This window comes from Uloborus diversus, chromosome 1 (assembly GCF_026930045.1).
Source record: "Uloborus diversus isolate 005 chromosome 1, Udiv.v.3.1, whole genome shotgun sequence".
Classification (NCBI taxonomy): Eukaryota; Metazoa; Arthropoda; class Arachnida; order Araneae; family Uloboridae; genus Uloborus; species Uloborus diversus.
This window is the reverse complement of record NC_072731.1, coordinates 79,349,788-79,365,604: the sequence shown is the minus strand read 5'-3', so window position 1 is coordinate 79,365,604 and position 15,817 is coordinate 79,349,788. Positions and strand designations below refer to the sequence as shown.

The following is a 15,817-nucleotide window of genomic DNA, read 5'->3' as shown; positions in this document are numbered from 1 at the left end:
AATTATTGCCTTGTTGTGTTTAAATATACTAAAGCGCAATCTTTTACACTGAAAGCACACGATGCTAATAAATGCAAATATTAGCATTTTTCTTCATGTGTGGAGCCATGAATGTTATTTCGATATGTCTGTAATTTCACAAGGTTGAACATTTTTCATCAACTATTTATGTTTAAATTAAAGAAAGAGGCACCCTTCTGGTTGCACAGCCCTGTGCCCCCTCCCCTACAGAATGCTTAGTTGAATGTTTTTCAAAAATATTTACTATTAAAGGGGGGGGGGGGAACACATTTTTGGAAAGCAAAGTTTCAGCTAAGTGATCAACTACTCCCACTCCTTCCTATTTCTTTTCTTTTTTCCTTGTTATTATTATTATTATTATTATTGTAGTTTGCTTAAAAATATAGTTTTCAAAATGCCCCTCCCCCCTCCCCCTCCAGCATTACAAACCATCTCGAATTTCCTTTCCAGATCTTCAATTTCGCAAAATTTTGGGAAAGCTCACGAATTTGAAACAACATTGCTTGAAACTGCGTTCAAAAATCAGTTAAAATTGCGTTCTTAGAGCTTCAATTTCGAATGCTTGCCAGTCCTAATGTTACCAAATATTGTCTTACAATCACGTTTTTAAGACTTCAATTTCAGAAAATATTCGAGCAAGGCCCTTCGAACCTCCTTCGTTTATTATAATCAAAAATTAGGCTTTTCAAACATGACTTACGAAAACTTTAAGTTAGAATACTTGAACCACTTCTCTTAATACCTTAGAATACTGCTTAGGTTTTTAGGACTTTAATTTTGAAAATTTTTCCAGGGGGGAAGCTTCAGAATTCCTTCCTTGTAAAAATCTTCAAAGTTGTCTACAGTTGCGTTTTTGGAAGTTCAATTTCAAAAAATTGGAGGAAAGAAAAGGAATTGATTTCTGTCTATTGAAAAAACCGATCGGGTAGAATCCCTGAGTTCCATCCCTCATTCTAACATCAATAAATATGGCCTATAATTATGTTTAAAGGGTTCAACTTCAATAAATTTCCGTGGAGCCCTTTGTACCTTTTTCCTCCATAACACCACCAAAGACGGTCTAAAATTGCGTTTTTCAAACTACAAGATTCAAAAATTTCCTGGGGACAAACCCCCAACCCCTCTTATTAAAAGACAAATTTTTTCAATTTGTGCCCCCCCCCCCCCAAAAAAAAAAAAAAAACTATTTTCCAGTTGCGCTACTGCTCCTGTTGTCATCCTTTGACAGGCATAAAAGTTTTGTTAATTGTTTATCACTTAGAGATTTAGATAGATATTCAAAGTGGCTTTAACTTAGATATTAAAATATTTTCTTCTTCCAAAACACATTCTTAGCATATCAGAGGAGCAGCTGAACTCAGAATAATTTCGAGATATGAAGTAAAAACGTACACCATATTGCAAAATTAAATATTCACGCATTATGTTTTTATAAACTAAATGCCAAAAGTTTTTTTTTTTTCATTTTATATTTGTCAACAAAACCTCTCTCCAGGTGTTAACTACATTTTTCTCGAATGCCAGAGCATAAGGGCACTCAAAAGACATTTGCACGACGGCACCGATCAGGCTTGGCACGGCCCTGGGGCAAGTATATGAATTAAAATATAGGCTAAACGAGCATTAAACATTAAGCTGCAACACTTATAATAATTGACCATTATTTTAACAAATTAGAACCTAAAGCAAAGGGGACCCCCCCCCCCCCCCCCCCGTCCCCCATTCGCGCTAACAGAACGATCTACTCGTTATGATTTGTGTCCACATTTAAAGTATATTTGTGCATAATATTTATGTTCTTAGTAGATTAATTGGCCTTTTGAGAAATTCTAAAAAACATAGTTTTTTTCCCTTCTCTCTCTCTCTTTTTTAAGAGAGAGAGAAAATAAATACTATCGCAAACTGAATAAATTTCAGTTATCTGAGTGTTCTGATTAAATGAATCCTTTTACTTAAAGGGAGAGTACAATTTTACTTACTTTATAAATACTGTTTAAAAATTAAGGTAAGTCATAATCATCTACGTCTAAGTGAGTCATCAAAAGTTTTGGAAAAATTTGCTGAAATTTCATAAGTCTATAAAAACCTTACAAAGATTGGTAAAATCATAAAAATCCTTTAACTGTAAACACTGACGAATTTTCGTAAAAATTACAAAAAATCAAGCAAAAATCTGCAGGCAAGAGTGAATTACAAACAGGGCCGAATTTGCCTATAAGATAAACAAGCTATTGCTTAGGGCCATTGCTTTGAAGTGGGTCCCTAACTCTCAAAAAAAAAAAAAAAAAATCATGAATCGCCTCTTAAAAAATAATTGCTTGAAAAAACTAATTTAATTTTTAAGTGCTTGAAAACCTTGAATATTTGGAAACGTGTAGCTACAAACCTTAAATTTTAAAATTTCTAACAAATGGTAGAGGGGGAAGGAATGCCAAAATATGTCAAATTCAACTCCTTGCCACATCCTGTATTAAAAATGTAAAAATCATGGTTCTCACGTTTGTAACATATTATTTGAAATAATTTTTTGTGACTCAGATGATTCATATCTTGCTATTTATTCAATCCCAAATGCAGTATTTTGGAAATTCTTTTGTATTGATTGCTTTTATCGTATTTCTTCTGCATATTGTCTATCTGTTTAGCACGTAAAAAAATACACACTACTTCTATTTCTTTTCGTTTTCTGCCCCTCTTGCAACTGAAGAAAAGTTGTTGTCATGAAAAATCTATGGTTTCTTTTTTCTTTTAAATTTTAAATAGCTATTTCTTACAAAGTTGGAGCAGGACTGCAAAAATTTACAATCAAGTGCTAAAATATCAGAGACTGTAAAGTACAAATGAAGTGTGTTAAATAATTTTATTTATTCTAGAGTCCTTGAAAATAATAAGATAAGTCTTTGAAAATCCTAAGCAAAGTGGGCTCCAATTATTTCTACTGCATATTGTTAATCTGTTTAGCCGGGGAAAAAAATGATACACTACCTCTATTCCTTTTCGTTTCACTACTTATAATTAAAAAAAAGATTGTTGTAATGAGAAATCTATAGTTTATTTTTCTTTCAAACTTAAAATGGCTGTTTCTTACAAAGTTTGAACAATACTGTACAACTGTATAATCTAGTTATCAATTTCTATGTCTATCCTGTTAACCTTTATAAAGCTTCAAAATGCAGAATTTTATATCCATTTTGCGGAATTTTATATCCATTATACAAAATACCCTCCGGGGGAGAAACCCCCGGCCCCCTAAAATTGGAGATATTCTATTTCCCACTTAAAAAAAGAGCCTTGCGTCACTCTCTTGATACTAGCTCCCTCTCTTCAAGTCAATTAAAAAAGGACAGCATGAAAACAGACATTAATAAAAACGACACACAAAAAGTAAAGCATGGACTTATGCATCACAGGAAACAGACAAAAACATGAGAGTGGGGAGCAGTAAAAATATTGCTCCAAAAAAAAAAAAAAAATCCTGCCCCCCCCCCCCCGGAACTCGGTCCTAAATCCGCCTATGTGAAAGTGGTCTTCTTTTATCCTTTTCTATGGCTAAAATGTGTTGGGAGCCCTGAATATGTTGAAAAACAAAAGTGTGACATAATGTATGAGCAGCCCCTAACAAAAAATTTACTGTATATTTTCTATTTGCAGAGGAATTTCGAAAATATAAACTCACAAAGAGAGAACTTTAATACTACATGTACAGTTGCAATGGAAACATTTAAAGAAACTATCAAAACTTCATGTTTAGGGAATTCAATAGTAAACTTTAAAAAAAAAATAATAATAGTAACTTAAAATTAGATATAACATGGTTCTGTCTCTGATTTGAGGTTTGAAATAAATTTAATTTTCTCGGAGTAAACTGTAGGAAAATGATTATTTTCAATTAAAATGTTTTTCTTATCATTTCTAAAGCATTTGAAAAAAAAAATGTCATTTTTATTAATTGACTTGAATTTTTTTAAAAACAAAGAAATGTATTTTTTCTTTTTTTGTCAGGATGCTTGGTTGTACCATTTGACTGTAGTATCTTGTGGAGACAATCTTATTGGGACCCAATATGAGCAGCTGTTGGCTAGACTCATGGAAGTAGATGGTGATGAAAGTAAGTATTTTTGAATCAACACTGAGTACTTTTATGTTGTTAGCAACATGAGATACTAACAAATAAGGTTAATCGTAATTTGAGTTGAATATATATTTCCAATGATATCAAGTTCTTCAGTATGTAGAAAGAAAAAAAAATATTTATAACAATAACATATTTACTATCTGACCATGGTTGCCATGGAACTCGCAAGTGGCCATAATTAAGATAATTCCAATGGAATGAGGGGGGAAAGGAAAATTTTTATAAGCGTGTTTTGTTTATCTCCGTGGGACTTTGCTTAATTTAGAGGCTAACACATCTGTATAAGGTAAACTAATAGATTTGTCCATTCCCAACTCTAAACCAGATGTTTGTCTTTCCATCTTATCCATGATCAGACAGTATGTATTTATTTTTATCAATAATTAAGCATCCTACATTGATGGCTATGTGTTCAAATATATTGTGCGAGTATAACTTATAATCTCAGCCAAATGTAAGAGAATTTCTCATAATTTTATCATCTTCTTTCAAGTCAGAAAAATTGATCATTTGGTTTCAAAACATGATGTAGCTACATTTTGAGTTTAATTTTATAAATAAGGAAGTATAGGATATGTGGAAACTCAAGATCCAACATCAGGATCCGAAAGAAATGAGCATTTCTATTTACCTTTACGTGTATTTAAGTAACTTGTATCAACTAGTCACAAATATGTGCTTCTGCAAACGATTCATTTCTTCTATGCAATATTTCAGTATTTAATGAAGAAACTATTATTAAGTATTAAAATGCATGTACGTTTAAAATTTTGTTTTTCTCATTACTATTAATAAAAAGTTCCCTCAGTGCTACTTTTAAAATAAATATGTTAAATATTCTGCATTCAAATGTATTTGATTTTTTTTTTTGAATTTAATGATTTTGCATTATGTTTTCCATTTCTATAAAGTTCTGATTAATTTTCTATTTTTTAGTCAAATTTTGATCTACAGAAAATGATGCTTAGAAAATACAATATTCTAATAAATAACGTTATCTAAATTTAATAAATATTTAATATATTTTCGTAGACTGTGTTATTTGGAAACATCCACTGTTATTATACTCTAAAGACAGCTTAACACAACCCCTTACTAGTCTGCCGTCCGAACAACTTCAAACTGAGGCTGTTAAACTCTTTAAGGTGAGTTGTATATTAAGAAAATAAAATATGTGTTTTATTGAATTAATATTAATTTTTTGGGGGGTTGTCATATTAAAATTTCAATATATGTCTGAAAATTATATTGAAATTTCGTTGTTGTGGAAAAATAGTGTTGACTTTTTAGTGTAAAATTTCATAAAAGGCTCAAAAAACACCCATTAAAAAAATCTCATTTCTGCAAACTTGTAAAACAAATACATATTTAATTATTAGTTAATTTTTAAACTAAAATAATTTTCTTTGGTTTCATTCTGAATTATACATCAAGTGGTAGACTTTTTGCACTGGAAAATAGAAATTTAATAATCTGATTTTTAAGGGTAATTTTTCATGCAACAGCCAAAATGTGACTTGTTTGACGATATATTTATCTGAATTTCGATCAAAATTCAGCAAAATAAAATTAGTCGTTCAAACACTACATTTTCTGCCCCATGGGAGGATTGATCCAATGACCATTAATCAACAAGCAAATTTTGACGACTGAGTTATAAAACATTATTTTGCATTACAAAGTTAATTTAATGACTTCTTTCAAAAACATCATTTAAGATTGTCTGGATCATAAATTTATCAGTTTGGCATGCATATGCAGAAGCAAAAGAAAAAAAAAAACTGTTGATTGCATTCTTATTTTTTCTTTGGTTCATTTTTTCTAAGATTTGAAATTTTCTGTTAATGTGTGACAGGTTTGAAAGTTATTTTAGTAGTTAAATTAATACTTTACAAAATTTCACCTGGTTTTAAGAATATTAAATAAAATCTTGGAAACACTTGAAATTATAATTTATTGTTCCTGCAAGGAAATTTTTGAAAACATAGTGCTCAATATTTTTCTAATAGAATGTTAGCACTTAATAGCCATGTAATGTAATTTACATTTTTCCACTGTGACTTCCTTGGATTATTTACATTTTGAAATTATATTTACATATTTGCCTGAATTTTTACTACGCTGCATTAGTTTTTCATTTCATACACATTATGTTTCTTCCCCCTAGTTACCATTAATTATAGTATTATTTGTCATACGCTCGACTTGTTAATAAATAAGTTTGTAAAATAGTACTAGGAATGATATTAAATGAAATTACAATGCTTTAAAACCGTTGGTTAGTTATTTAAAAACTGCCTGGAAACTGAAAAACGCAAAGCAGACTTAATCCACTCTTAAGTGTTATAGACATGTGTGAGATGACGTCACAGTATGAAGAGATTTTGTATCAAGCTCTTTATGTTTTATCTCTATTTTGATGATATTGGTAGATTAATTATTATTATTTTTTTTTACATAGTCCATCCAGTTGTTCATCTCAGTGCCTCTTGATGCATCAGGCATTGATTATCATGTAGCTCTGGCCCAAAATGCCTTGCACCAGTGCCTCGTGCAGACAGAACTGCAAAATGAACTTCTTTGTCAACTGATGAAGCAAACATCACGCCATTCTTACCACAAACCAGGTGTTCAGGTTAGCATTGATTCTTGCCACCCCCCTCCCCTTTGTGTTATAAATAATTTGTAAGCAATGCCGATATTTTTTGCTTAAGGTTTTTCTCTTTCTATGGATTATGACTTCTTCCTATTACTGGCACTATCGCTGAAATTTAATCACCGATCATCTGGTATTTGATTTTCTTAATGTCAAAAAAGTGAAAAAAAATTGAATGATTTTTAAGCCTTATAGGTTTTATTATTATTATTATTATTATTTTTATTTTAAGAAATAGGAAGTTTTTTTTTTTTTGCTGTTTAAAGGCTAAAATCATGATGTCTCTAATCGTTATAAATGGCATACATTTTTTTTTTTTTTTGTAACAAATTGCTATCTGTCCAAACAGTGTGTACATTTAACTAAAGAAGTAACTTCAGAAATACATATTGAAAACTAATTTCAATTTTATTTTAGTTTATGGTATTTAAGGATCCCTTTTTGGCCAGTGTAGTGACAATTGTCTCTTTCTAGACAGTTAGTGAAATTCATAATTCTCATCAAGTTTGTAACCAACAAAAAAATCATAAAGGTTATAATTGTCTATAAACATAACTTAAAAATTTAAAAACAGTCACAATATCTAATCTTTTATATGTGTTTTAATTGCTTGTTTATTAGAAAGTTTATTAGAGTGAACTTGAAAATAGTTTTTTAAATCATGAATTAAAAAATATGTATACTGTCAGCCCCATTTAATCGGGTAACACATACCTGCCAACTTGTACGGTTTGGCCGTACATTGTACGGTTTTGGTACAAATTGTACGGTTGTAAGGTTCTGTACTAAAATTGTACGGTTTCGCGTAAAATTTCCCTCAAAACCTGAAAATGCAAAACTTTCGTTCAAACAATCGAACGCGCTCAAGCCCATCTATCTACAATCTAGGGATGGAACGTTTAGTTCGGACCCGGTCACAGTGAACGGGTCTTTCAATCGAACTAGTTCGGCTTTTAGTTCAGTAGAAAACAATCTAGTTCGCAATTTCAACGTACCATCCAACACTTTTCTCCTAGCCTCTACGCATGCGCTATTTGTTTATAAACGAGGGAAGTTGTTAAGCCCGCCTCCATGCGTCGATCGTGATTTTTAGCAACTCGTTGAGCATCCACTCCTGCCGGCTAGAAAGACGTGCAGCAATAGCGTAATCGGCGTTGCTCGCCTCGTGTGAATTTATTTTATGCTTCGTGCTATTTAATGCTTATTTTATGCTATTATTTTGCTTCCGTAACAGTGTTCTTTCTTTCTGGATTGAATAATCGTCACTACCGTGAAATGGAAAAGAAAAAAGGAAAAAGTTATAATCAAGTGTTTCTGGAACCCTATGCACAAGAAATCCCCTGCATAAAACAGTCAAGGAAAGGGCCCTCATTTGCGCTCTGTACCATTTGCAGTTGCGATATAAAAATTGCACATGGTGGCAAAAGTGATATTAAGGACCATGTTGCAACTAAAAAGCACCAAGATTATATGGCAATTTAAGAAAAATCTCAGAGACTCGGGACATTCTTTAATCGTGTGGACGACGCTGCGGGAAGTGATGTCATACGCGCGGAGTGCCTCTTCACCAGTTTCATATTAGAGCATAATCTGCCTATAGCAATAGCTGATCATGCAGGGCAACTCTTTAAAAAAATGTTTCCTAAATGTGAAATTGCTAAAAAATTTGCATGTGGTCGGACTAAAACAAAAAATAATGCACATCCATGAAAGACTTTTGGGAAATTTTGTCAATGTCCGTAACTTCAGCATGCATTAATACATCGCTATTAACAGGAAACTTGAGTCTGATATAATTGCAGCATGCAGAAAAGTACTGTCTAACATCAGAATAAAATTGCTGTTTTTCCTTACTTTCTAATTTATTGACTACTTTTAAGGTAGCACTACCAATTAACAAATCTTGGTCATTTTTCTGGTTGCATCTCTCAGCATACTTCACATCAGTTATACATACACAACTTTTGAGAACAAATGGCTGAACAAATTTGCATAAAATATCTTTAAACATTTCTTGAATTTTCGGTACTGCAGACTGCAATATTACATTTGTTTTTTCAAAAATTGGTATCATGAAGTTCAAAAATAAACAATAAGCTTTGTTGGCTAAATCTGCTACGTATAAACATTTAAAAAGTATGGAGGCAGAATAATTTTTTTTTCAATTTGCAGTATGAGGTTGGACCAAAATTAGGTACCCCAGTACCTCATCAAGATATTGTAATTTTTTGAACATTTCTATTTTTAGTTTTCAATGGCCTTCTATGTTTTCTAGTACAGTTATGTTTCTTGTAATGTAATAAAAATGTAAAGGAAATTAGAGTGTTATTGTAATTTTGAATCATTGTAAGGTTTTGAACGGGAGATTGTAAGGTTTTCCAAGTAGACATGTTGGCAGGTATGGGTAACAGATAAACGAATAAACTGCTTATAGGAAAAAAACCTTTCTTGAACCGAATAGTTCACCATAGACGCAATATTAAAGATCCCCGCTTAATCGAATAATTTCCCTGTATAATCAAATAATATTTCTCAACTTTTGCAAATATTTTTGCTAATTGTTTTTTGAATAAATTATAAATAAGTTAAGTAGAAACAATTGTTGACGCAAAAATATAAAACAATATTTTTGGTCTTCAACACGTTTGAAAAAACTTCTGTTTTTCATCAAAAAATTTCTTCCATTCTATCTAATTTCTTTTGTCGTTTCCATTACAAAAAACATTAAACAGCGCAGTCGATAATTAAATTTAATAACACAAAGAAATATACACATTTCAAACGACAATAAATTGTAAGATATTAAATGTAAAACACGGCAGACGAGACAGGAGAAGCGGACTTGGAAAAGTGTTCCCAAATGACCTTGGAGCAAGCAATCCACTAGTAAAGAATTTTTTTCAAAAAATATTGTACTGAAATAAAGTGCTTAGACAAACATTTCATAACTCAAATTGAAAGTTAGTTTTTTATAATTTTCATACCGACTAAGTTCGTAAACTATTTTGTGGTTTATTTAGCTTATTTCAAAACTGTTTTACAAATTTTATAAAGGTAAAGAAATTTTCCCCACTTAATTGAATAATATTTCTTCTAACCAACAATATTCGATTAAGTGAGGCCGACAGTATTTATTGCTTGAGTGCTTTGTATAAGTGTATTTCAATTTTTTTTTTAGCAATTACTACTATGTGCTACTCAGTCATTGTTTCTATGTGATTCTTCTGAAAAACTCTCTCCTACCTCAACTACCTCCCACGACCGGATACCACCACCTGAAAGCAAGCTCAATCCTCCACCTTTTGTGTTCGTTCAAAGTTGGCAGCTACTAGCCTTAGCTTTATCATTATTTGTTCCAAAAAATAGAACTTTGTGGTATTTAAGAATGCATTTATCTAGAAATGCAGATCCAAAGTAAGTTTGATAGCTATTGTTGTTTGAATAACTTACAATAAGAAATCGTTTGAAAAACATTTTCTCAAACAATTCCATGTTATAATATTCCATATTTCAAATTTGAGTAAAATCAATAACAGGCTTTGATTAATTTTCCTTTATATAATAGTCTTTTGTAGTATTATTACTTTTGACCATTTAATTTTTCAAATAAAATAAATGAAGAAAATTTTTTATTTTTTCATAACCTTAACAAATTGTCATCTTGCCCCAGTACTGGGGCAAGATGACACCGCTGTAAAAGGTTGAACATATTTTATCTTTTCAACATATTACATAGTTTAACAAATAATAACTGTGTTTTTACATCTTACAAAGTGTCAAATTAAGGGTAATGCTTGACCAATGTTATGTTGAAGTGTTTAGTCATGCAGCTAACAATAGTCACAAATAAAAAGGCCATTTCCAAAATTAGAACATTCCCCATGCCCCCCACTCTTGGCATTGCAGCGCTGGATCCATTCTCCTGTTAGAGGGTCACAATATTCCTCTTTCAAGCAGAACTTATAAAGAAAAAGTCTTTTCATCTTGTCAAATGTTTCAGCCCGTCATCACGCCCCGGACTGCCTGTTTGAAAGGATTCATTTTCATTGCCATAAAGTAAGGCAATAATTGATGTTTATTCATGGTAGTAGGCAGTGTATAAACTTTGTTACTCCTAAATACTCAAGGGAAACTATCTATCATGCCCGTATCTGTAGCAGAGCTTATTTACACACGCATAAAAGTGACAACGTGGCAGCCGTAAAGAATTAGAGCTTCAGAATTAACAAAAAAATTGCTATTTCAACGTTTCTATACTATTGCTATATGAACAGCCAATAAGCGAGCCAGTAGTATCCATTTGATGCTGCTTCCTAGTGGAAAATGGAAAAATTAAGACATTCATCATCTTGCCCTGGTTTCCCCTAGTATTATTCTCTCTGTTCGCTGCCTAAAATGCATGGATATAGTTGAAAATATGTTAAAAATGCTTAGTTATTCTTTTTGTTGTCTGTAAAAAAGAAACTAAAACTGAAAAGAGATAATGTGTGCATCAAAATTAACTGTAAAAACAATGGGTATTAAAATTTGAATACTTCTTTGAATAATCAAATTGTTATTGCATATTTTCTTTGATTCAAATTTAAATGTATTGCATATTTTACCCAAGCATCTTTTGATGTAAAATAAAGTAATTATGTATTTGCAATCTAAAATATCATTGAAGATCTTATAATTTCTATTGGATAGGACTGAATCTGGGAAATATGCAATATTTTGCCAGCGAACATTAGAAAGAACGCTTCTAAATGGAGGACGGGAAAGCAAACCATCTCGCATGGAAGTTTTAAGTATATTACTTAAGAACCCCTATCATCATTCTCTTCCACACAGCATTCCAGTGCATTTCTTAAATGGAACCTATCAGGTATATTCTTGTGTTTCAACTATCAATAAGAATTTTTTTCTTCTGATTTAGTTTTGTGTTTGATTTTTCTAAAAATAAATGAAATTAATAAAACATTTCACACAATCTGTAGATTTTAGTATGGATTATTAATGCCATTTTGCTCAAAAACCTTTTAAGTTCATGTTGTTTGTGCTGTAACGTTGAATCTTTGCATTGCTAAGCTGTTACTAGCAAATAATTAGGTATTAGTTTTGCCACTAAAAACTTTTATCCCAAGGTTAAATAATTAATAATCCTTTTAAAGATCAAACCAAATTTTAATTGCTTGCCAGAAGGAAGAAGGAGTTTTTTAAAGCTTTACTTGCCGCCCCCCCCCCCCCAAAAAAAGTAGTTTATATCATTGCTTGTGCAATTTGCTGGTGATGTTTACCATGGTCTTTGGGGGGCCCTCTTGAGTATTGTTGATCAAAAAAACTTTTATTCAAAAACTTATTCTGTTCTATCTCAAAAAGCTGAAGTAAGTTGATGTAATATTGACTACAATCAATAACTTGTATACACAACATGAATATTTTGCTTATGCACTTTAATGTATATTTATCAACACTTTTTTTTTTTTTTCAAATTGTTCCCAAAATAATTTGTAAATGTATGGGGTATATCTATAAAAATTAAAAGCATTTAAAAAGTAACATTTTGAACTTAACAGGGAGAAAAGTGTCAGTCAAAGTCACTAATGAATTCTTGAAAAAACAAAAACAAAAATAACATGTTTTGATAACTTAATATTTTCTAGAAAAAGAATTGTCCCTGACTTTTTGAGGCGTTTTCATCTGTCCATTAACTTGATTCTTGTGTCTTCAACTCCAGTGGAAGTGACGACCAAAATTTTCCTTTTCTTCTCGCTGCAGCACTAAAATTAATTTTTCTTCAAGTTCTGCATCATTGGACAACACTTGGACATGGTAACATTTTGAAACAGTGCATTTTAATCATGAAAACTTAGGACACAAAGTAACAAGTTTTCTCACTTTAAGGTAGCCTTGACAAACAAGCTGAGTAAGACTTAAAGTTTGCTTAGGACTGTTTAGCAGACTGTTCAGGTTATTAGCCTTGAAAACAAAACTATAGAAATACAATAACAAACTTTTCAGTTAATTCAAAATAGTTGATTCACAAGAGACTCATTACAGTGGTGAAACAATGTATATAGCATTCGCATTCAAATTTTTTGCTATCACAAAAAGAAAGTTATAGCCTTAAGAACATTAGACGTCAATTTCTGTGTGCTCCTGCTGCATTGTAAATTTATTTCAAAGCTCTATTTATGCTTTGAAAACTGCTTCGTGGCCCTAGGGTCTTTTAAGATATTATGGCACAAAGCCCACTGTATGGTGGTCAACATAAACTGCGAGTTTTTTAGACTCTTCTCATATCTTTGTAATGCTAAAAGGCTCTGCCCCCCCCCCCCCCATGGTAATAATGTGTGTTTACTACAAAAGGTGGCTGCGCTGCATGCAGGCTGAGTATTTCCATTTAGGAGAATGATTTTGAAATATTTTTCTTAAATAACTGATTCAAGCTCCCTACCTTTCAACATGAAGCCTTAGGATTGCCATATAGCTTTTGTTGGAATAGCGAATTTTTGACTATGCTAATAATCCTAGCAAATGTTTATTTATCAAAGTATTCAGCTCTCATAAAGGTAATCATTTCAGTGGATAGTTTAATCTTTCTTTCTTCTATTTGTGTGTTTTTATCTTTTAGGTTGTTGGATTTGATGGTTCAACCACTGTTGAGGAGTTTATACAAACTGTAAATGAAGAAGCTGGTATAAGAGACTCCACACATTCTGGTTTTGCCCTTTTTAGTGATGATCCTATAGACAAATCTCTAGAACATTGCCTTCATAGTACAGCTAAGGTATTTTACAAAGAAAAACATTTTTAATTACTCTTTCTTATTAGTTTATTTCTTTGTTTTTTAATATAAGTAACTTGTGTGGAATAAATGTAAATGCGATTGGATTGCTAGGGATGGCCTGCATCTGAGCTCTACAGGGGTCAAAATGGTTAGTGGTTTGGTTTTAGACTCTTCAGAATCAAAAAACTAAGTTGGAATGGGGGGCATGGTTTTAGGAGCAGAATTCGAAAGGGTATTAACTATTTGGATTTTAGTAGAAACGGAAATAGGGTGACTAATAAGAGAAAAGATTTTAACAGTTGGGATTCAAATAACCGTGCAGCATTAAATAAAAGTAAGATGGGCTTACTTAAGGTTTTTTATACAAATGCTCGTAGTATTAGAAACAAGATGGAAGAATTGAAAAGCATAATTATAGATGTGAGGTTGGATATTATTGGAGTTACTGAGACATGGGCTACCAAAAGTGATGATGATTTATTATCTATTGCTGGGTATAATTTGTTTAGACAAGATAGAGTAGGTAAAAGAGGTGGTGGGGTTTTATTTTATGTCAGAGGCACTTTAACTTGCAATGAATTGGTAATTAATGATAAACCTAAAGAGATTAATATGATTTGGCCGAAGTTGATGAGCAATAAGGGAAATAAACTACGTTTAGGGAACATTTATAGGCCACCCAACTTAAGCCAGAGTCAAGATGAACAGATGTTTGGTATTATTAGTGACATTTCAAGCAAGGGGTCAGTCATTATAATGGGAGATTTTAATTTTCCAGGAATTGATTGGAATAATTTTTACTATAGTAATAGCAGAGAAGAGGAATTTTTGAAAGTAATTGGTGACTGTTTTTTAGATCAAATTGTAACTCAGGGTACTCGACAGGACGTGATTTTGGATCTAGTTTTCTGTCATATGGAAGGTTCTGTTCAGGGGTTATGTGTAGGGGAACACATTGGAGACAGTGACCACAACAGTATTAGGTTTGGGATTAAATTTGATACGCACAAAGTAGAGAATTTTAGAGTTGTGCCCAATTTCAGAAATACTGATTTTGTGGCACTTAGGCAGAGTTTGAAAGCAGTTTTTTCTTCTGGATTGGACAATAGCGATGTGAATCTTCAGTGGGCAGAGTTTAAGGAAAATCTAGCGAAAACGGTTGGGGATCATGTTCCTTTTAGGAGAAAGGGTGTCAACACTAAAATTTGGCCAATGTGGTTCTCCAGGGAAACTAAAGACGCTCTAAATTACAAGCAAGCTGCTTTTCATAGGTTTAGAGAAACTGGTCACAGTGCAGATAGGCTCCAGTATTGTAAGGCAAGGCGTAAATTTAAGTATTTGGTACGGATTCAGAAAAGAGAGTTGGAGCAAAGACTGGCAGATAACATAAACAGGAATCCCAAGAGATTTTTTGCATACGCTAATTCGGGGAAAGTTCGAAATAGTCATATTGGGCCACTGGTTGATGAGCACGGAATTTTAATTCAGGACGATAGTGATATTGCTAATGTTCTTAATAACTTTTTTCGAGTGTTTTTAACGATAACTGTATCTCAACAGTTGACACCAACAAGACACAAGCTATAGTACAGCTTGAGGACTTTGTATTTTCCAGGGATGATGTTTTACTTCATTTGAAAAAATTAAAGAGACTAAAGCTCCGGGACCTGATAATATTTATCCAAACATTTTAGTTGAATGTGCGGAGGAATTAGCAGATGTAATTGTAAATATTTTCAATGCTTCTTATAACTCGGGGACAGTGCCAGAGGACTGGAAGCTGGCTAACATTACACCGCTCTTCAAGAAAGGGTCTAAAGGGAGTGTGGGAAATTATAGACCTGTGATTCTAACTTCGGTGGTTTGCAAAATTTTTGAAACATTGATAAAAATTAAGATAGTAAATTTTCTAGAGACTAATAATCTATTGACTAGTTTTCAGTATGGTTTCAGGAAAGGCAAATCTTGTGCAACTAATTTATTACATTTCTATGACAAAGTTACCATGGCTTTGGACAATAAGAAGCCTGTAGATGTTGTTTACATTGATTTTCAAAAAGCTTTCGATAAGATACCGCATGTTACTCTACTTAGCAAATTAGCTGATATAGGAATAGGAGGGAAAACTTTCATTTGGGTAAAAAACTGGCTGACCGGAAGAAAACAAAGGGTAGTTGTAAGGGGAAATTACTCTAATTGGAGTGAGGTTTTAAGCGGGGTTCCTCAAGTATCA

The 15,817-nt window shown here is 32.2% G+C and overlaps 1 protein-coding gene across 1 annotated transcript in view; it reads left to right on the top strand.

The window, feature by feature from the left end:
• LOC129230613 (uncharacterized protein CG43867-like) overlaps positions 1-15,817 on the top strand; it is a 112,801-nt gene that overhangs the window by 22,749 nt on the left and 74,235 nt on the right. The window contains exons 12-17 of the mRNA XM_054865032.1: positions 4,024-4,129; positions 5,189-5,301; positions 6,618-6,791; positions 9,991-10,226; positions 11,502-11,679; positions 13,429-13,584. Of these exons, the coding sequence (XP_054721007.1) occupies positions 4,024-4,129; positions 5,189-5,301; positions 6,618-6,791; positions 9,991-10,226; positions 11,502-11,679; positions 13,429-13,584 (963 nt within the window). The remainder of the gene's footprint in view (positions 1-4,023; positions 4,130-5,188; positions 5,302-6,617; positions 6,792-9,990; positions 10,227-11,501; positions 11,680-13,428; positions 13,585-15,817) is intronic.